The sequence below is a fragment of the Lepisosteus platostomus genome, chromosome 2, assembly GCF_059453375.1.
Source record: "Lepisosteus platostomus isolate fLepPlt1 chromosome 2, fLepPlt1.hap1, whole genome shotgun sequence".
NCBI lineage: Eukaryota > Metazoa > Chordata > Actinopteri > Semionotiformes > Lepisosteidae > Lepisosteus > Lepisosteus platostomus.
The window spans coordinates 15,927,217-15,948,313 of NC_142612.1; the positions used below are offsets into that span (position 1 = coordinate 15,927,217).

At 37.6% G+C, this 21,097-nt stretch overlaps 1 protein-coding gene across 5 annotated transcripts; it reads left to right on the forward strand.

Moving 5' to 3' along the window:
• Positions 1–1,724: 1,724 nt before the first annotated feature.
• Positions 1,725–16,203, forward strand: LOC148676025 (uncharacterized). 5 transcript variants are annotated; one of them, XR_015925601.1, is made up of 8 exons: positions 1,725–1,801; positions 7,218–7,338; positions 10,014–10,307; positions 10,837–10,948; positions 11,998–12,046; positions 13,453–13,567; positions 14,498–14,615; positions 14,911–16,203. XR_015925601.1 is itself a non-coding variant. In XM_088600484.1 (7 exons), exons 2-6 carry the CDS (start codon positions 7,278–7,280, stop codon positions 13,534–13,536), a joined length of 600 nt encoding a protein of 199 aa, XP_088456610.1. In that variant the 5' UTR covers positions 1,727–1,801; positions 7,218–7,277; the 3' UTR covers positions 13,537–13,567; positions 14,911–16,203. The 5 variants fall into 5 exon arrangements, 1 of the variants encoding a protein (XP_088456610.1); XR_015925597.1 differs by having other exon boundaries at positions 13,453–14,615; XM_088600484.1 differs by lacking the exon at positions 14,498–14,615 and having other exon boundaries at positions 1,727–1,801.
• Positions 16,204–21,097: the final 4,894 nt, after the last annotated feature.

Consider the following 21,097-nt stretch of genomic DNA (forward strand, 5'->3'; position numbering starts at 1 on the left):
GGCTCTGCTTTTGTTGACCTTTGCATATGCATAGCAATTTAGACACTGCTGATGCTGGTCAATGTTACTCCAGTCTGGTTGAATGGCAGCCCAGATGCCCACAACCTTGAAAATGTAAGAAACGCACTTATTTTCCCGGAACTCTCAATGGATGTTTTCTCAGACCTTAGTAGGTATAAAGTCCTAATGCCTGAGCCAGCATTAAATCCCAGCCTAGTGGGCATTGATTCGTCGAATATACGTATATATACGTCGCCGCAACGTATAATCAACGTCGAATTGCAACCGTAAAATCGACAACATTAATAAACGCATATATAACGGCGAAAACACATCTAACACAGTGCCTGAGGCTTTTTACTGTATATATCGTGTGTGCCACAACTACGAGTATACGGCAGTAATTAATTTATTTATTATATTTATTACTTTATTTATTATACACGTGTAAATAAATTAATTACTGCGAAAATAATTTACTTTGTACACTGTGCAGAGTGCCGTATACTCCTAGTTGCGGCACACACGATATATACAGTAAAAAGCCTCAGGCACTGTGTTAGATGTGTTTTCGACGTTATATATGCGTTTATTAATGTCGTCGATTTTACGGTTGCAATTCGACGTTGATTATACGTCGCGGCGACGTATATATACGTATAGCCGTATTTTCGGTGTGAATATACGGATATTCGCCGAATCAATGCCCACAGCTTGGCATACAAGGGTTTTGCGGAGGGGGTCTTGCCACCTGCCTGAAAAAAACAGTAAAATGTTTGAGTGCCTATAGAGTTTCTATTTTTATTTTCTTGAGAAAAGTTTATACCATTTCCTGGACACCCCGTCCCCCATCAGTGCGCGGTGCCCGGGAAAAAATCTGTAGGGGGGTGTCTGAAATTCTGAGGGGGGGGTGATATTTCGGTTGAATCGGAGCTGTACGGTGCAGCTACCCAAATGAAATCTCGCAGCTATGCCATTGATTAGTGCTTTATGATAGAAGATAACGACTAGCAATCTGGTATTTGCGATGAAGTTCAGTTTCACATTTTTCGTCACTCTCGTGGTTTGTATTGCCTGGAGCGAAAAGTACCATAAGCGTTCATTTTTGCAGCTACATGGAGGTTCTGAATCGTTAAGAAAAAATTGTTGTAAAACCAACAGAAAGCACAGACTGCTATAACTAGTCCTAGTTATATAATGATTTTAAGTATAATGATAAACTACTGCAAGGAATCGGTCCAACCTGAGCAAACAGGATCGTAATGTTGACACTCAATAACGACACTGATATGTGCAGTTCCTGGACGGATAGCACTCCTGCACATCAAACAGTCCGAGTGACTGTTAGTGTCATTTAGTGTTGTCTGACCATTGACAAAGTATAACTATTTTTTTAGGGCGCAAATTAAGTTAGGTAAATCTTTTTTGCCCAAAACTGAAGAGGCGACACTCCTCCCTCCCCCCGTGATGCCAGGCCTGTCCCCATCCTATTCCATAATGTCATTATATATATAATACCATAGAACAGTGACCGATCCTTACTAACTGCATGCGTTAAAATTGCACATCAGCACACAGCAGGGGCACATAGCCGCGATGTATTATCAATGTTAAATTTCAACCATAATATTGACAACATTAATAAACGCATACGTTGAGAAAATATGTAACCCAGCATATTTTCCGGTTATATACCACAATGCATTGCTAGTATTCGTTGGTCACCATTTTGGACACATTTTTCAAACGTAGAAGATTGAAGTATTTATCCGCAAATATCTCAGCAATCCTCTTTTGACGAGTAAGTATGAATAATAATAATACTATCTGAATACATACAGATCTTTCTTAATATTATTTTGATTAAAATACTATGTGAATAAGCAAAAAATGGCACCCAAAAATAGTGTGAATGGGAAAGATGACACAAAATCGTTTTGCCGTTTCTCCAATTATTCTTATTCTTTGTTGTACTTTCAAACTGGGTACTCTTTAATTAGGACAGACTTTATTGCTCAACTGCTATGATGCAAGCCAAATTGTATACATTTATTTCAGCTTTGAGCTTAGTAAACCGTTCATTTGTTAGATTATACTAAAGAAGATATTAATCATCATTTATTTGGGAAGTAATATTATATAATTTTCTCCTAGCTGCAGTGCTGAAGTCCCACCCTACATCAACAGAAAAAGAAATAAAGGAGCACGCAATGTGTTACTTGAAGAATGCATATGCAAGGCAGGGGGCCAGGAGATCTGGACACTGAAAATAATATGTTTCTGGTTCTAACTGTTAGGACAATTAGACAGGGTTTGCGAAAAGTGGACAAAAATCGTCTTAACTTCCATTGTAATATTTTTTTTTCTTGGAAATATAGAAGTTGTACATCAATGAAAACAAACATTGACTAGGTGTGGTATTACGATGGTCTTTCACTTCTCATATTTGACTTTTCCCTTTACAAGGTGCAGGACTGCACAGAAGATTGAGATTGAGAACATTGAGTGACCTTTTCATTTAAGGGAAATGATCACTGAATCATTTGATTTTTCTGTTGAATGGTATTGATGTAGTGCTCCCCTAGACTGACAATAATCCTAGACAAAATAATCGGATTTGAATTTTCTTTCTGTACCATTTGTCCACCTGGTTAATGAGCAAATAATCCTGAAAGTATAGAAATAAGGAAGAGACAAACCAGCATATTTAAAGGCAGATGCACGAGATAAGACTACCACATCCTCCCATGAATAAGACCTGTGCTTTGTTGTTCTTGGGAGACTACTGTATCTGTTACACCATGTAACTGGGAATGGGAATGTTAATGTATGTTACAACAGTATGTTATCAATAACTAGGTAGTGGGGGGAATACATTTACACACATTCATTGAGTAGTTTTATTGCAGAGGGGCCAAAAGACTTTTTATAAATGTTTTTATTTGAATTAGATATCCTATACTATCTTCCTGATGGGAGTATTGGGAATTGAGAATGGAGCGTGTGTGTGGAATAAGCTCCGATGTTCCCTGCCATTCTGAGAACTGGATTGTGATATATATCGCAGAGCTGGGGCTGCTCTTTCCCTATCATTTGGGATTTGTTATTATTGTTTCAATTATTATATTGTTACAAATGGGGGTTATGCAAATGTGGAAAATCAGGGTTTGACCGAGTGGTTTAATCATTCAAATTCATAACCCCCAATTTTGTAAGTGGTTTCTCTTGAATATGCCCGAGCGGCTGGTATAATCAGAGGCACATGAATTCTTTATCCTCTAGCACAGCTTTGTTGAGAGGAGTAATAATCCGGGCACGCTTAGTTAAACAAGTATTTATTACAATGACAAGACACAACTACACTACACAGACAAGTTACTATGCACAGTATTTACAAACAAGGTGTTTCAGAGTCATTTTTCTGGTCAGCCAGAAAACCTTAGACTGCTACTTATCATGATAGTGTTGATTATCATTAAGGATTATCATTAAGGAATCAAAAGCTCATACCACATGGTGGTAAGGGTTTGGAATAACACTTGACCCCCACCCTGCCTGAAGATCTTTGAATACTTGGGTCAGGAAGTGGTAGTGGTGGGGTGTTGCTCACTGCTTCCTGTTTCAGTGTTGATTATACATGTATATGCATTTTACATTTTTCAGCATTATAGTGTGATATATCTATAACACTAACACTTTTAGTGTTATCTCATTTATTATTCTATAGGGCAGTGCATGCTATGGTAGAACTGCATAATGTGACGCAAAAACTCTACATTTAAAAGACACATATACAATATTTCTAATGCATTTTGACTGATATGTGAGTGTAGCTCTTCTTGACGTTGGAGGAGTTAGTCTGCTCCAGGGTTGTTAAGGACATTTAAACTTCTCACACGGTCACAGACAGTAAGCTTGAAAAGAACTCATTTCTGCCCTATCCATTCCTGATTCTGTCCTTCTGGTCCATAACCCAAAGCTCATGACCATGTCTGAGGATATGTACCTACAGTATAAAGACATGGTTTGGAGGTGTTGATTTTCATCCTAGTCACTGCACATACAGCAATGACATGTCCCCGCCGCACATTATAGACCACAGTCAGGAGAGGGAAGTGGTGTAAAGAACTGCTTACAAAAAGGATTTTTTGCAATTTTTTAGTCATTTGTACCTGGCATTGTTTCTTGATTTGTAATTTACATTCTTTTGTAATGCTGAGACTACTACTTATAAGACATCTGCATAAAATCATGTTTATGGCTTTCAATTAAATTCAGTATTATTCGTCTGGAATCAGGCCACACAGTGAGCTCTCTGAAAAAGGTGAAGCTATAGAAATGAGCTGGGAGTCCAGTCAATGTAAGAACACTGGATTGGAGGATTGGAGGTTGAAATCTAAGTGTGAAGCTACAGCTGAACTAAATACAACACAGTTAATATCCTGCTGGTCCTGACATTATTTAAAGGGGTTTCTAGTTCTTTAAAATGAGTATTTATTAAATTGACTTTGTTAAAAAAAATTATGTTTAATGAATGAAACTATGAAATTCAAAAATTGAATTCCTTTAATGTCTGTTTTTGATAATGGGAACTACACTTTAGGTAGCTTTAGGTCTTTTGTGAAAGTAAATGTTCCTTTCTGTAAGGCCACAAGCAAATATTCCTTTACTTAAAAAAACATTTTCTTGTGACTTCGTATCATCATCATCAGTCTCTCAGGAGACTACTGGAAGCAGTTCTTAGCAACTTAAGAATACTGTCTCAGTTGTACCATTGTTTGAATACCATGGTGAATTGCACAGCTTCATTGTTTCTAGTGCCTATTATTTATTATAGAACATTGTATTCAGGCTAAGGACAATATTCCCATTAAGAGAACAGCTTTGCAGCTTAATATTACTTGATGAATTCTTTCTATCAATGCTTCAGCAATCCAATGACAAAGGAAGATGTTGCCAACAAGGGTTGGGTGTCATGTTTGTTGGGACATCGACACGCTTGGAAAGAGACACAACATTTCACCTTCTTCACCTGAAGAAGGCTCCACAGCCGAAACGTTGTGTCTCTTTTCAGCGTGGAATAAACCTTTACCTGTTCCTTTGTGTTTTTTTAGCTCAGTATTATAGACCACCTCTTGTTTCAGGCTTAAAAAGGAAGCCCTAATTGTGTCATTGCCTGGACCTGATCAAGAGGGAGGAGCCTGGGGTTTAAATGGGTATCTCCAACCTGTGTCTCTTCTGAAACAGGTTAAGGCAAAGTAATTCTTTGTGAGAAGAATTAATTCGGAGAGACAATAGGTTTCCTGAGCCTTGTACTGAATTTCTGACGTGATGAGTTAATTGATTACACTTTTTTTGTGGTGTTTCACTTTGTTTTGTACCTTTTCAGCTCTAGGCCTTTTCCATCTCACTGGAAGTCTGCAGGTGTTTGTTTGTTTGTCTTGCTACTTTTGTGTTGTCCATGTACTGAACCTGTCTTAATCTGTCACACTGTGATTTTGGGGAATAAGGGGCTTTTCATTACAGATTGCCACTGTTGTAACAGAAGAAATAAGGTTCTTGATCCCGAGATGAAGTAAAACAGATGAGTTTATTGCATGCAAGGAACAATAAAGCCGAAGTCTTGTTTCCCGCAAGAAACAACAAAACCTAAGTATTGTTCCCCGTACTGTTACAAACTTTTGGGTTATATACAGTTTTCTTCTCCGTTTCTGACGTCACTCGGTCTGATGGTAAAGAGGGGGGTTCATGGTATTTGGCCAGTTTACGATGTTCTGGGCAAATGGTCAGTTTAACATTACACCCAGGGGGATTCCTAGCTTGCATCTGCAATCCTTATCAGTTAACCCCCTTTCCTGCCATAAACCCCAGCTTGTGACTTAGAAGTCTAAACCCCCTACAGAAAAGATTAAATTCAAACCCCCGTCTTCACATCTTTCTTCACCACATAACAGAATGCCATTAACACTTAGTTGTGCAAATGGTAGAAGACATCCTCCATGCAGAACTACAAACGGCCACTTAGGCAAGTATAAAAATAACTTTACTATCGTGCTGTATAATTTTAATTGCTACGAAAGAGGTGAGGTTAATACAAGTCCTCAAAAGAGCACCCTGATGTTTCCTTTACAGTGTTTGCTCTACTTGTAAAATATTAGCAATGTCACTCAAGTCTGCAAGACATATTTTGCATTTGGATACTTGGAAAATACATGGTGACCTTTTGGGTGCTTTTTAAAGTTTAATGTGAACGATTCTCTCTCAACTTAACATAGCACATGCAGCAGAGTTCCAGTGGTAGACCACAACGACATTTCTATCCAAGCCAGAGTCATTGGAGCACATACTATCTGGAAGCAGGAACAGTGGATATTCTGCAAGTTTAAAGCAGCCTTGTGCTTCTATGTCCCCAATAAACCGAATCACATTTGTGCACTTTTTAGTGTCCCAAGCAGATATTGGTGTCAGAATAAGACATTTGTGCAAATGACCTCCTAAGGAATATCACCAGCCCATTATCTGGTTTGGTGCAAATGAACTCAGTGATGTTTATGCTTAGTATATAATGACACTGTAGCCTGGTATTTCCAAGCATTAAATATGATGATAAAGGCTATTTGGCCCATCCTGCTTGGCGACTCATTCAAGAAATATAAATCTCTGTGCTTCAGGGGAGTTTGTATCATGGAAGCTGTTTTGCCAGAGGAGTCTAGGTGCTCAGAAGAATGCTTTAGAATGTGGTGCTCCACATGCAAAAAACAAGGTATAAAACAGCCCAAAATGTAATGATTAAGATGCCTCTGTTTCTCATACAGGAAGCCATCCTATTTTTTCCTTCAATATTTGGCTCTTATATTTAAAATATACTTTCAGATCAACCCTCAAGCATTCTGCTGTGTGGTGCTTTTGTGATACACTATTTATTCCTCCGGTTGTTATCTGACACTGAAAACAGCTTAGGAAAATATTGTGACAGGGGTCATGCTCAATATAGAGACTCTAAAGCCCTGGGCTGTTATCTTGCACTTCGAAAAACACTGACAGGCTTCCCCGCATCTCTAAACAGAAAATGATATTGACCAATCTGGTTACAACACTGCATAGAATATTTTTTTTTTATGTTTCCAATAAAACATTTAGAAATCTTATCTCAGAGTGTGATCCGTACACAGCAGATTTGTCACTTCCTCACTCATAGTTCACCACTTCCTTTTCAGTGTTTCTCTTTTTGATATGAAGCTCACTGAGTGTCTTGATTCTGCGCTGACAGAGGCAGCATGATCATCAGTGCGTGGAGACTGTCCTTTGAAATCTCGCTGGCGCTGTGTATTCTGGCAGGTACAGTGTGTTTCATGTGTCTCTCACTGTGAATGGCCTGGGTTCATTTCTTATTCATTTTCACTGCTGTCAACCTGAGTTGGTCATTGCGCAAGAGGTGCTCTGGGTGCTCTGATGATGTGTTGTACAAGGTCTGTCTCTACTTTATTTTGCAACTTCATTTAGTATTTGACCATGTGCAAGCACCAAGAGCAGAAATGCCATAAATCATTTGGATTCTTTCATTTGAGACATGTAGTGCTGAAATCTATTTTAGTAGATACTGTAGGTTAGAGCAGAAATGGCACCCTGATATTCTACAATGGTATTAAAGGGGATGTACTTGTAATCGAAACAGTACTGTGCTTCTTCAAGTGGCTGTGCATTAGAATGCCTTATTTGAATCAAAGGAGATGCAAATTGGAAAAGTGAAAATTTAATTGTTCTCAGTCATATAGCTTTTTGGGAAGAAAAGAGAAGACCATATTCCCTCTTTCCAGAAACAGCAGTAAGACTCAAAAAGGACGACCAATAGTTTATTGCTGATTGCTAGTAGCGTACTAATAGCTGAAGAGCATTATTTTTCCTCTTTCTTTTATGAAACTTTTTTAATAAGGAAATCTATCCAAAAAATGATGTGTCCTAAATTGAATCTGATGTGTACAACATCTGTTTATTTACTGAGGTATAAAAGGCTAAAGAAATATCATATTTAAGGTTTGTGAAATATGTACACAATAAATAAACGGCAATTAAAGTTTGATGTCTGATACAGTATATCTACCAGTGTTGATTACAATGGGAATTTATCAACATCAGTGAGAAAACAACCAGAAAGATTTGTGTAAGTATGGGAATTTTACTTAGTCATAATTAACTTGTATTGATACCATTTTACTATTCAGTGTCATGGGTGCAGTTAATCTGAGTGCAGGACAAACCTCCCACTAAGTAACGAGTTCATCGGAATAATATACCTTCTTCTGTTATACACTATATTTTTCTATATAAGAATACTTTTCAAGTACAATAATCATTTTAGGGTTGCACGTTGGAGAAATGGCTAGCATAGCTGCCTCGCAGCATTGGGGCCCTGGGGTGCTATCTGCATGGAGTTGGTATGTTCTCCCTGTGTTCCTCCAGGTGCCCTGGTTTCCTCCTACAGTCCAAAAACATACTGGTTGATTAATTGATTTCTTGGAACATTGGTCCTAGGTGCATCCGTCTTTTTGTCCGTCTGCCCTGTGAAAGATTTGTGTCCTGTCCAGGGCGTACCCTGCCGTATGCCTGTGGCTTGCTGGGATAGGCTTTGGCTCACCAGTGACCCTGAATAGGAAGAAGCTTTTAGAAAACGGATAACATTTCAAGTTTGTGGTTAATTTTAAAGTGATAACTGTTTTTGTACTTTAATCTTCAGTTGTGTGTCAGTAGCAATTGTGGGGAAGTATCTGGATGTCTACCCATAGAAATCCTGTACAGTGCTAAATTTTGCATTTGAACAAAAATTCCCACATACAGTACAGTATGTATCAAGTCCTTACTTAATTATGAAATTAGACCCTTAAAATCTGTTACAGGACCAGTGGATCCCTTTCTCCTATACTCACAAATCAAAACAAAAATTAAGGAAAATTGAATTAACTATAAAAATAATGTCATGTAATGTAACTCGGAGAAAAGTACTGTAATAGCAAGAGCAGTAATTATGTCCACAATTAACCAACAAGATCTCCCTGCTGCTGGTTCATTTGGATATTTAATGGGTGGTAAGTCATTTTCCAAGGGTTGGATTTAATTTTCAGGAAAAAGAAATAAGCAACCAAGGAAAATATGTCTCAAACTAAACCATCTATCTCATGCCACAATACACATTTCAATCATTCATCATTAATTATACATGTGCATCTCGCTAATTTAAATCTGTATGTATAAAGATGAGCACTACCAAAAGAGCACAGAAAATATCCGATAAAACAGATTATTAGATTAAAAAGGAAAACAAGAAAATTAATTTTAGATTTGCTTGTTTTACTGCCTGATAGTGTCATTTCCTAGGCTCCTGAATATTTACCTCTTTACACTTTATGTTGTTGGGTTCCTAGTGTACACTGCGTGAATTTTAATACTGTCATTCTACCACTTATCCCTTTATTGATGCAGTTAGTTTGCATCAGAGCTACTAACACTTGCCTAATTCCTGAATTCTAGTCATTCTCCTTATTTTTTTAAAAACCTATTTGAGATTGATCAATTATTTTCCTTGGCTATGAAATGAAGTTTGTAACAAACGTTCGGGAGGGATGACAACAACCGAGTTCAATCTGACTCAGCTGTCAGTAATTAGCAATCACTATTGACACATTTCCTCTACTAAAACACTATTAACACCGTAAAGGATCCCCTTCCCTCCCTCACATACATCTTTCTGCATCCCTCCTCCACCCCATCTCCCCCTCTGCAGCTGCCCCTTGGTCTCTCCTCACTCTAGATGGGGCTTCTAGTCTCTTCGTCCCCTGGCCAGGAGCTCAGCCCTCTGCCAAGCAGCTTAAGCTAAATTTTCATTAAACACTCCATGATCCTTTCAGTACGATTAATTCTTGGGTGTTGTAATTCCTCGTGAATCTCAAAGAATTACAAAAGAAGTGTTAGCTGAATGTTGTTTTTTATTTTTGTTTTTCCATCTTCTCTTGTTATAGAGCAGAGTGAGGCGGAACCTATAACTCTGTTGGTATCTTTGGGAGGAAGAGTCATCATGCCATGCAATGTCTTGCTTACTGATGGAATCCAAATAGCTTGGAAGAAAGAAGGGTTACTCTTTTTCAGTTACTTTAACAATACAACTATTCAAAACACAACTGACGAAAGATGGAGACTTGCCCCTACACAGCTGGAGATTACTGATGTACGACAATCTGATGAAGGGAACTACACCTGCGCTGTAACTACAATATCTAATGTATATTTAAGAGAATGGAGACTTCAGATCGAAGGTGAAAAATGTTTTAATTCTTGGATCTTTTAAAATGTTGGTTCTTTTTCTCATTCCATAGCTGATGTTTCCATTTTCCATTTTCAGATTGCTTGGACATGGAACAGTCTCAATGCTATCTTATTTCTGTATTTGCATCAAGCACTTAATCTGCTGATTAGCCAACCATGTCCTAGGCATTGATTTCCTCCCCATTACTCAATAGACGCTCATAATCTGAATTTAAAACCTAAATATATTGGAGAGCTATTGAACTGCTTGACAGCCCTGACAGTCCTGCCTGAGCAACTTTGCAGTTACTAAGTGTTGAAGTCAATCTAGACAAAATAGTTACCTATGCAGGATATGCAGTGTTGTGGGATATTTCTACGTTACTATCAGAAAAATGAATGTTTCAAAGACTCAGACCTAAATATGAGTCGAAATGTAATCTGTGGATGTTGAGGGTTGTTTTAGAATAATACCAGACTTTGCTGGGTAATCTTGTAGTTCAGCTGTAATAGAAAATATTTGTGTACGTATGTTTCTAGAAACCAATTCTTCAGAGACCCAAACAGAGAAGCTTGTTCTCTACAGTGTTCCTCCCATTGTGGTATCTTCTGTGTTAGTGGGCATCTGCTGTGTAGTGGGAAGACGGTATCGGTGAGTACAAGAGAAAACCCAAGATCATTTCAAATTGCGCATTTTATTTAATTAGGAAAGGAACAATTGGGTTTCTCAGTTTTCTTCATTATGTGGTAATTAAAAAAAATACTTTATGCATTGATGAATTATTTTCTATTTGCTATCTAAATGCGAATCTACTGTATATGTTAATTTCTTAGCATGGGTAGAATTAGAGGTTTTCAAATGTGCAAATATGGGTTAGAAAAGACCAGCATCAGTTCATGAACAACATTACAACTTTTTTTGTTAATATACCACTTAAATCGACTGTAAATATTGTTTGATTGTTGTCTTCCAACTCCAACTGTTTTGTATGAATATTTAATGTAGAAAAGTTAAACCAGACGTTGCCTGGTATGTTCATATATTTCAGCCAATCACTTTGTTCAAAAGTGTTTTTCTATGTGACACATCCTTCTACACAGAAAACAATACAGTAGCTTCACACAGGCTGTAGGATTGTGTGATTTGATGAGTAAGGAATTTGGTCCAGATTTGCATGTATTTCTAGTTATTATAGTGTGTCTTAGATCTCCTTGTATAGCACAATATTGCAATGTGAAGCTGAAACCTTCTTTATTTTTTCTGTTTCCAGTATAATCGCCATAGTCATTTATTGCAGATGCAGTATGTGAGGTAGTTTAATCCTGATTAAAACTTGAGCAGCTCTTGTCTTTTGTAGTTTCGAGTCCTGGATTTAAACTCCAAATATCTCAGCATCTGTTAACCCAAGAGAATATTGGTCGGTCCTGGTTATCACAGGGCTACCTGTTTTCCAGTGAAAGTGCTGTATTTTGACTGTTGCTTTTTAACACTATATTTTGTCCCTGTTTAAATGCTCATTATCCTATTAAAAGAAATTCAGACTTTTCATTTCTGATCCGTGCTAAATGTAGATTAAAATGCCTCCTGCAGTATCAAAAAAAGGTTAACGAGGGAATAGATTCTTGACTGCCATACAGCCTTTCCGGTACCAATTTGTTTAATGCTCATTTGTTAATGTTAGATTTTCTTTATTTCTGCAGAACAAAGCATGAACAAAGTCGCCATAGCGGCAATGGAGAGGATCAACAGGTACTGTAAAAATTCCACTCTCGTGTATTTACATGACTACTGCCGTAGTCTTCAACTGTTAATTAACACAGTTAATGTCCTCATTTCTCTGTATTTGTGGAGGTTTTACTTGCACAGTTTTGTACACATGTGTATGTTAATACCAGTGCTAAATTTAACATACAGTACTTGCTATGAGCTCCACACTAATTACAAGCTTAGCCTGATAAAAAAAAAAACATCAGGTGTATACTTAAATAGAGCAGAATACATGTTTCTGTGTGCAGTATCCTCCGTTGTAGATCCTGTAGTTGTGTTGTAAGTTGCTCTGTTGTCTTTGTTCAAGTTAGATATTAAACATGCTACCTACTGCTCTTAAATAGTGAAAACTTTTGAACATGTCTGAATAAGATGAGACGGTATTAACTTAAATCAGCATCTTCATTGCTGTATCAACCAAGCAGCCAATTAACTCCCGTTGTCGTGATTTACAGACTAGATTCAGTCTTTTCAATCCAGTGTGCTTGGAATCTCCACAGTTTGTGCCCATTTCAATGTGTGGCTTAGTACTATCAGACAACAGAAAACTCAACAGGAATAACTCGTACAGTATGTTGTATGTTGATCACGAAGAAACTTACTAATCACTTACAGGCAACAGCGCAAGCCTTATGTGCTGAATGGCGTTCCCTAGTCTACAACTTATGAGCTCTTAGTTATTGAACTGGCACTGACTTGCTGAAACACTCTAATTTTACAAACCAATAGCATAACGGATAATGCGCTATTAACAGGAATTAATAGAATTGTTTATTTTACCTTAAACATCTTTGATAACAGTTCAGAAACAGACAACTGAGCCGTAAGTGTATACTTGTACAGTAAAAGCGTTGCGAGATCATTAGAAACCTGATGCTTAAGCATGCAAATACAGTCTATCTAAATTGCTGAGGTCCCAAAAAGGTCATAACCTGTTTTACATTCTGTGTTGTAGAAAATGGCCTAAGCTGTGTAGTGTGGGGTGTCACTATCACAGCAACTGTTTATTGATACATTTGCAAGATTGATAAGAAAACTACAGATGGACAAAATATAATAAAAACGGTATAAGCACGAGTCTTGCAGCTCCTACAATGCACCTCAATTTCTTTTTCAACAAAATGAAGGCAGAAAATTTAACAGAGTCTGAGATCGTCAGGGCAGAATGCTAACGTCCCCCTTTCACCTCATGCAGTTTTTAACAGCTTATGTACAACAGCATCAACACATATTCTGTTTATCTGATCCAAAAATAAATACTATATGTACTTAATCCTACATTCTTACAGATACAACGTTTTTCATACCACATTTTGAGAAGAACACACACTGGTGTAAGGGATTAAAGTGTATTTTTATGTATTACTAACATGTCACTTTTTTTTCAGGAAATACCTGAATGCAGTCCAGGAATAACAAGACCCAACAGAAGCAGCTATTTTGAAAGACAAAATTCTGTTTACGATTTATAAAGACATTTTACACATTCTAAAGTGGGCCTTTGTGAGTTCTATTTTGAAACTAAGCAATTTATTTTCTATTAATTGCAATCGAAGCAATTGTCTTTACATGCAAGTGATGATTACGTTTCCTTAACCTCAAACTACTTAGAGCTGTATGCTGGTTTATTTAAAGCTAATGTGGTCAACGGAGAAAGGTTGCAGGACATGCAAAAAGTCTGAAGATATGAGTGTAACAGACTTCACAGGTGAAGAAAATAACTCAAAAACAAAGGTTGAAGAAGTCAATTTCTTAACTAACATGATGGAAAAATCTTCAGGCAGCGAATACAGGATTTGTATAATTTATTTACTGTGGTACATTTGAGCAAATCTGGGTTTACAACAGTGTTTATCAGTTTCCTAGTTCCTAGTTCCATGTACGAGTTTTTATTAAAGAGAACCTATCATACTGTATACAGTATAAGTCAATATTTCAAAAACCTCTCTACCTCAGCTTATTCAAAAAGAGCAACACTGTAAACTTCTAGGTCTGTAAATCTTCAAAAGGGACCGAAATATTTAGATTATGTCACTTTTTGAGTGTTTATCATTTGTATCAGAACAATTATTTTTAATTGTCTGCAGATATTTTCACATATTTTCAAGAAAGAAATATGTTCAAAATTAACAGTTTAGATGTCAAACGGTTTACAGTATGTAGTATTACTACATCACAGTCACTGAACTATGAATAGCTGTATCTACAAGGGCATGTTTAGTGCCCCTGTAGCTGCACAATCAAGAAATAGAGAAAATGAGTTCTTTGGGCAGCTGCTGTTTCTTAACAAGCGAGGAATTAAATTAAAAAACATGCAGCTTTGTTATATTATTATGTAACATTAGTAGTTCAGAGGCAGACATGATCCTAGAAGAACCATTCACTGTAAAGAAATCTCCAGGCTGTTATGCTTTTCTACCCATTGTACTTAAGGAAACAGATGTTATTCACAGACTGTCAGCAAAATACTTCCAGTGGTCATTCAAGAGGGGGTAGTTTTCAGGGGCTGAAGAATGAAGTGATCATCCATACTGTACATTAGCAAAACTGAGTAAGCACTTTATAGATCCATAAATCTTGTTTTTATTGCATATAATACCCCTTTCAAAAATGGGGTAAAATTATTTTAAAAATAAAAATGCTATTATTACTAATATTTAATAATAAAGAGTATTATTACTTAGGTCTGAGTTCCCTTGCTTGATTTGAGATTCTGTGCTATATTGTTAACATGTCCGTTTTGAATGACTGACATGATGTTACGTCAGTTGGCCATAAAGACCTGTCTTTCAGAGAGAGAGGAGGAACGTGTTATTCACTGACAAATGCTCTTGTGCCTTTCACAGACCTTACAGAGATGATGTGGGTTGATGGCAGTGCGTTCATTCTCAGAGGAATCCCCTTTACCACAAGAACGCCTACAGTGCAGAATGAGGGCGACCTCACTGCCATGTAACTCATTGATCAAGTCCTTGAGACAGAGTTTTTCCACCCCTGCAAACCGATTAAGAAGCACCCACCAGGACAATACAAGACTATGCAGGGATATGACTTCAGATCTTGCTGGTCTTCCATTGTCCAGGTTTCACTCTTGCATCTGTGGAATCAGCTAATTGATGCCATCAACAGGAGAACACCATGACCAGCCAGCCCTCACCAGTTTGCTGCAACTGTCTGGAAAGACGGCAGGAATTTCCCACTGCTGTCCGTACACATGTATGTCAGCACTGCCAGGACTGTGTTAAAGCTCTGGGAGATCATATCTACTACAACATTGTGACGTTTTCACTGGGCCAGTGAGTTTTCTTAATGAAAACATACCATGAGTCCTTGAACTGTATTGCTTTTGACACTTTCTGTGATTTAGTTTGGTAGGTACCGTATGTTTGAGACATTTGATTAAATCCTTTAGAACTGAGGGTAGTGTTTCTTTTGCACACGTACTGTACATCTGACAGTTTGCTGCCATCTTGTGTTGTAGTTGGTGCATGAATTCATACACACGTGAAAAAGAGAAATACAGGTTGAAAATCCTTTATCCGAAATTCCCAAATCCAAAAACCTCCAAAATCCGAAAGTTTTTTGAATGCTGACATGACACGCCAGAAATGGAAAATTCCACAAAGTGGGGGGTGGTTCAACCGCTTACAGCTGCTGTGCGCCGCTTTCACCTCCACGTAAAACGCTATGTTTGAGTGTAACACGACTAGCGTAATTGTTGCGTTACAAATATAATGTTGACGTTTTCAGTTTTCATTACATTTACCTGTAATCAAATTCCATGTTTTCTTTTTTTTCAAAAATCTTTATGTACTGTAACCTTTTAATAAAAAAACGACTTCGTAGGTGGATACTGATGACTTACCGAACTTTCCAGCTCACAGTGATGTCATCGATGACGTACCCTCTCCTTCAAGTTTCTCGGACCTGATGTAGTTGTAATGTCTGAGGCTGCATTTATCTTCAAGATTTTAAGCAGTGATCATCATATTGGTTTTTTGTTTTTGTACAGTAAGTACAAAACGTTATTTTTACGTGAGATCTGAATTTCACCTCCATGTATGAGTGTAACTTGACTAGCGTCATTACTTGTTCATTACTTTAAAAATAAAATGCTGACTTTTCCAGTTTTCATTTTATTTACCTGTAATCACATTCAATGCTTTGTTTTTATACCTTACATAAAACAAATACCTGTACAGTAAAAAATAAAATACAAATGGCGTACGTGTACTGTAACCTTTTAATTAAAACATGACATCGTAGGTGGAGACTATCTTACCTTTCTGATGGTATAAAGTTAAAAAAAATTATAAAATATTTATATAAAACTACATTCAGGTTATACGTATAAGCTATATTATGAAATGTAAATGGATATCGTGTTTAGACTTGGGTCCCATCCCCAAGCTGTCCCATTTTATAGATGCATATATAAAAAATATTCCGAAATCCGAAAAAATCCGAAATCCGCAACACTTTCGGTCCCAGGAATTTCCGATAAGGGATTCTCAACCTGCAGTACCAAAGAAACAAAAGGAAAGGACTGCAAAGTTTGAAACATGAATTATGCAACAACTAATTTTCCTCACATAACCTTCACTCCTGGTGCCCAAATGGGCATGTAGACACGGGTATTATGACGTAATAGATCAAAAGGAATCCAGCCAGTGTGTGTGTGTGCCTGCTTGAACTTTGTGGGCCCTTGTGACCTCACATTGGTATTGACAAGAGTTCTTTAAGGAGGGATTCTGACTTAGAGGCATTCAGTCATAATCCCACAGATAGTAACCTTGCACCTGTGGCATGCCAGGTAAGCACATACACCAAGTGTTTGAACATCTCCACCCACTGATGCCAGCTCTACTGGTGTCCAGATAGGCTCTGACAGAGCGCATTAAAGAAGACGGTGTGTGCACAGTCCACATTCTTCCTAAACGGGAACACAGGTTGTAAGTCATTAGCCAGGTCCATTACCAACTGGCAATTCAGAACTGGGAGTTGTAAGACCATTACAAACATAACAAAATAAATACGTAAAGTTAACCCTTTGATGATATTGGTTGAATTAATATATTTCTTAAGGTTAGCTGTTTTTTTTTATCTATCCAGCAAAGACAGGCGTTTGAACTTTTTTAAAAAAAAATTCCAGGGGCCAGGTGGCAATATTGCCCGAAAGTAGTGACTTACAAACAGTGTCAGGGGATCTTTAATGACGTCGGGGCCTCAGTTTAAAGTTTCATCCCAAAGACAAGACCCCTCACAGCGCAGTTTCCCTAGTCACAATACTAGGCTATTGTTTCGAAAAGTGTGATCCAAAGAGAGGACCACAACCTACTGCTCCACCAACACTACTACCACTACAATCTGATTTTCATTCTCCCATCTCAGAATTGACCAAATCCAGCCTTGTTTATGTTCTGTGGCTGACACGATCTTGCTACAAGGAGGCAATTCTGCTGTGTAATAGTCCTTTTTATGGAAATGTTGCTGTTTGAAAATTGTTTATTGTAGATGGACCTTGTTAAAGACAATAGACTATGTGAGGGACTGTTTGGCACTGAAGGAAAGATTCAGCCTAAATCAGACAAACAGTGATTTTGGCCTCTACATTGACAAATTTGAAGTACAAAATGACAATGTGCTGCCACATTCAGGCATTCAAGAGTAGTCAGTCATCCCATTATCAGGGAAAAGATATACTGTATGCTACAGTACCTGAGATTCGTTCGATAAGAAAGCGGAAGGGGGGGGGGGAGCAACACTCTTGTACTTATTTTGGGTGAGGCTGTCCAGTGACCTCTCAGGGACCCTTAACAAACTGGCAACCCTAGCCATACATCTCGACACTGGCCTAAAAGAATGGAGCTAGAAGAGTTGCTATGGAGCACCCCCTAACACCGTTACTAGGAACACCACCACACAGGAAACACTATCAGCATGGCAGCCGACTGAGGAGACCCGTCAGGTGGGCAGAACTTAATACTCACATGCTGAATGCTTCAGGCGCGAGGGCTGTGCCTACTGTGGGGATTCAGGACAGGGTCTCCAGACCTTCCCTCGCTGCTCGGTAGACAATGAGGTGTGTCTGCTGAGTGGAGCAACATCATCTCCTCATCCCTACACAGTGATTTATTCTCCCTGCCATGCTGGCTTGGGATCAGCCAGGTGACATCGTAATTTTTTGGACCCCAAGAAGTGGAAATGAATGGAAAATGCAGAGCTAATTATTTATGCAGCATGAGGAAGTTCAATGTCAGAGCACTCGTGTGGGAGAATTAAGCCATAAATAGACAGATTGGAGGCCCAATCTCGCTCTTACAGGGGTGGCTGATGGGAGAGTACTCATGGAAATGTTCAGGTCTCCTGTAGCAAAAGCAGGCTGCGAGCTGCACAGAGCTCAGGTGTAACATAGTTGACTCATATTGCAAAATATTGCAAAAAGAGAAATCAGCACATTCATTTCATTCTACAAAACTAGTCTACAAAACTACTGAGATGAGTATTATTTATGTATAATGAAATAATTAATATATTAATATAAACAAGGAAAAGGTCCGGGCCTCACTGTTGTACACCTTGCTTGTAGCTGAGTGTGCCACAGTATGCCACCTGGTGGACATTTAAAATAATAGTCAAGGACATACTGTACTGTATCAATAAAATGTATGAGCCTTTATTTCCTTTAACAAAGCTAATTAGCAATAACACAATATAAAGTACAGTATATTAAATTAATCGATTTTAATAAATTAAACATATTTTAAATGGAGCGGTGTGGTTGCAAAGTGCTAGCAGCAGTTCATAATTGAAGTGAATTGCAAGGAATTTCTATTCACTTGTCGAATATTGGACTGCTTTAAAACTCTCAACCTGCTTGACTGGGTAGTCAACCTACACCTCTATCATCTTTTCTCCATGAAGCCAGACAGCAGCTGACATCTATGACCTTCTTTAAACTTCCACAACTTATTTATTCTGCTGCTCCTTATTGAAATGATCTGGTTCATCTAGGGCCAAATCTATTTACCAGGTATCTAAAGGAGGAATATCTGGCTTTGTACAGAGCCTTGTAAAGTATTCTTGCCCTTGCACAGCTCTCACATTTTGTCATTTTAAATCTTGCAGTCATGACACTTAGAAGTAGCTTTTAAAATGTTCTATATACACAACATACAAACTCCAAATTTTCAGAGCATTAAGAAATAGAAATAAATAGATAATTCATATGAAAGAAAAATGAGTCAGGATTGCATAAGTATTCAAATAGTTTTTTGTGCCTAAACAGAATTAATGTATGTAACAGATGCTAAAATTGTATGTGTTGTGTTTTGGAATGTAATATTAGTCTTAATCAATTTTTTTTTAAATAAACCTTTGATTCTTCTGGGGTTGGCACTTCGTACCCTGACTGCACTGCCCTGATAAACAGGCGGCTGGCTGAAAATATGTGTGAAGAAGCCAACAAATCTCAACAAAAATAAAAGATTTGATAAAACTACTCTTGTATTTCACCTCCTTTTGTGTTTCAGACCACAATGAGGCACAACCTATAACTCTGTCAACATCTTTGGGAAGAGGCAGTGCAATTATGCTGTGCAATGTCTCTCTAAAGTAAAGCACATAACTTGGAGAAAAGAAATGTCTCTCCTTTTCAGTTACTGTAAAAATAAAACTTTTCAAAAACAACTGATGATAGGCTGAGACTTAGCTCTTCACAACTTGAGATCACTGATGTACAGAGCTCTGATGAAGGGAACTACACCTGCACTGTAACTTCAAAATCTGGTCTGCTTGTAATAGAACTGAGGTTGAAGGTAAGTGAAGTAGGAAAATACTTCTATATATTATTGATGGAAAATATATATATATAATTTATCTGCATTCAACACTACAGTGTTGGTTCAGGCGTATTGTGTAATATGTCAGCTGTTTTAACATATCTTAAATAGCTCCAACAATTATAGCTACACATCAAAGGACAAGACTTGGGACAGGACTCAGCAGGTCAACTCATGTTACATATCAAAGGACAGCTACACATCAAAGGACAAGACTTGAGACAGGACCAACCGGTCAACTCATGCTACATATCAAAGGGCACACATGAAGTGGTGAAACAAAACATCTTCCTGAGATCGTACTGTATGTAAGAGCTGGGAAACCCTTGTGGTTTGTCTGTCCTGCGGGGCAGACCCAACGCACATTGATGTCATTATTGAGCTCAATAAAATAACTGAATCCACAAAGACCGTGTCCTGCTCCTTGGATGAAGGACTTCCCACAACATAAGTCATCGGAAATGTTTTTTTAAAGACTCCTTAAAAACTGTTTCATTGATAGAAAAAAGGACAATAAAATACACAATCTAAATAATACACACGCTGGTGCATTTTATTACAATATCAAAACAAACTCATTGAAAGACAGATGCATGGGTAGATAAAGGCTTAATTCAGAAGCTGATGATACCATAGTACTGGAAAAATACACACATTCTGTATTCTGATTATTATATAGACAGTAAGTTAAGTACATGTTAATTTCACCTGCATTATTAAAATACAGTATTTCCATTATTTAAGGGTAAGTCTTTTATGCTGTTATGTCAAAAATAATGGAAGCTTACTTAATTTTTTTAATTCATCATGTCTCATTTTCTTCATTTGGGTTGATGTTACACTTTTATATTTTCATCTAATGTCATACTGCTCACTCAGGATGTGGTTAACATATTTTTTTCAGTCCACTACAGTTGATCAAGAGAAGCGGGTCCAACAGATATTCATAACTACCCGTTACCCCAAGCCTGAAATAAAAAAAAAACACTCACATTGCTCACTGCTTTCAAAACCTTAGTCCTTTGTATAATGATTCTAACAGAAAAAAATCGAATTTCAACATGTACTGTACATAATGCTTTTTTTCTGCAGATTTTTCAATTAATATCTACTGTGCAGAATTTTGTTAGAGATATGGGATTATTCATTTCATGCAGGATTACTGTTTGCAGACTATCAATTTTTTTAGATT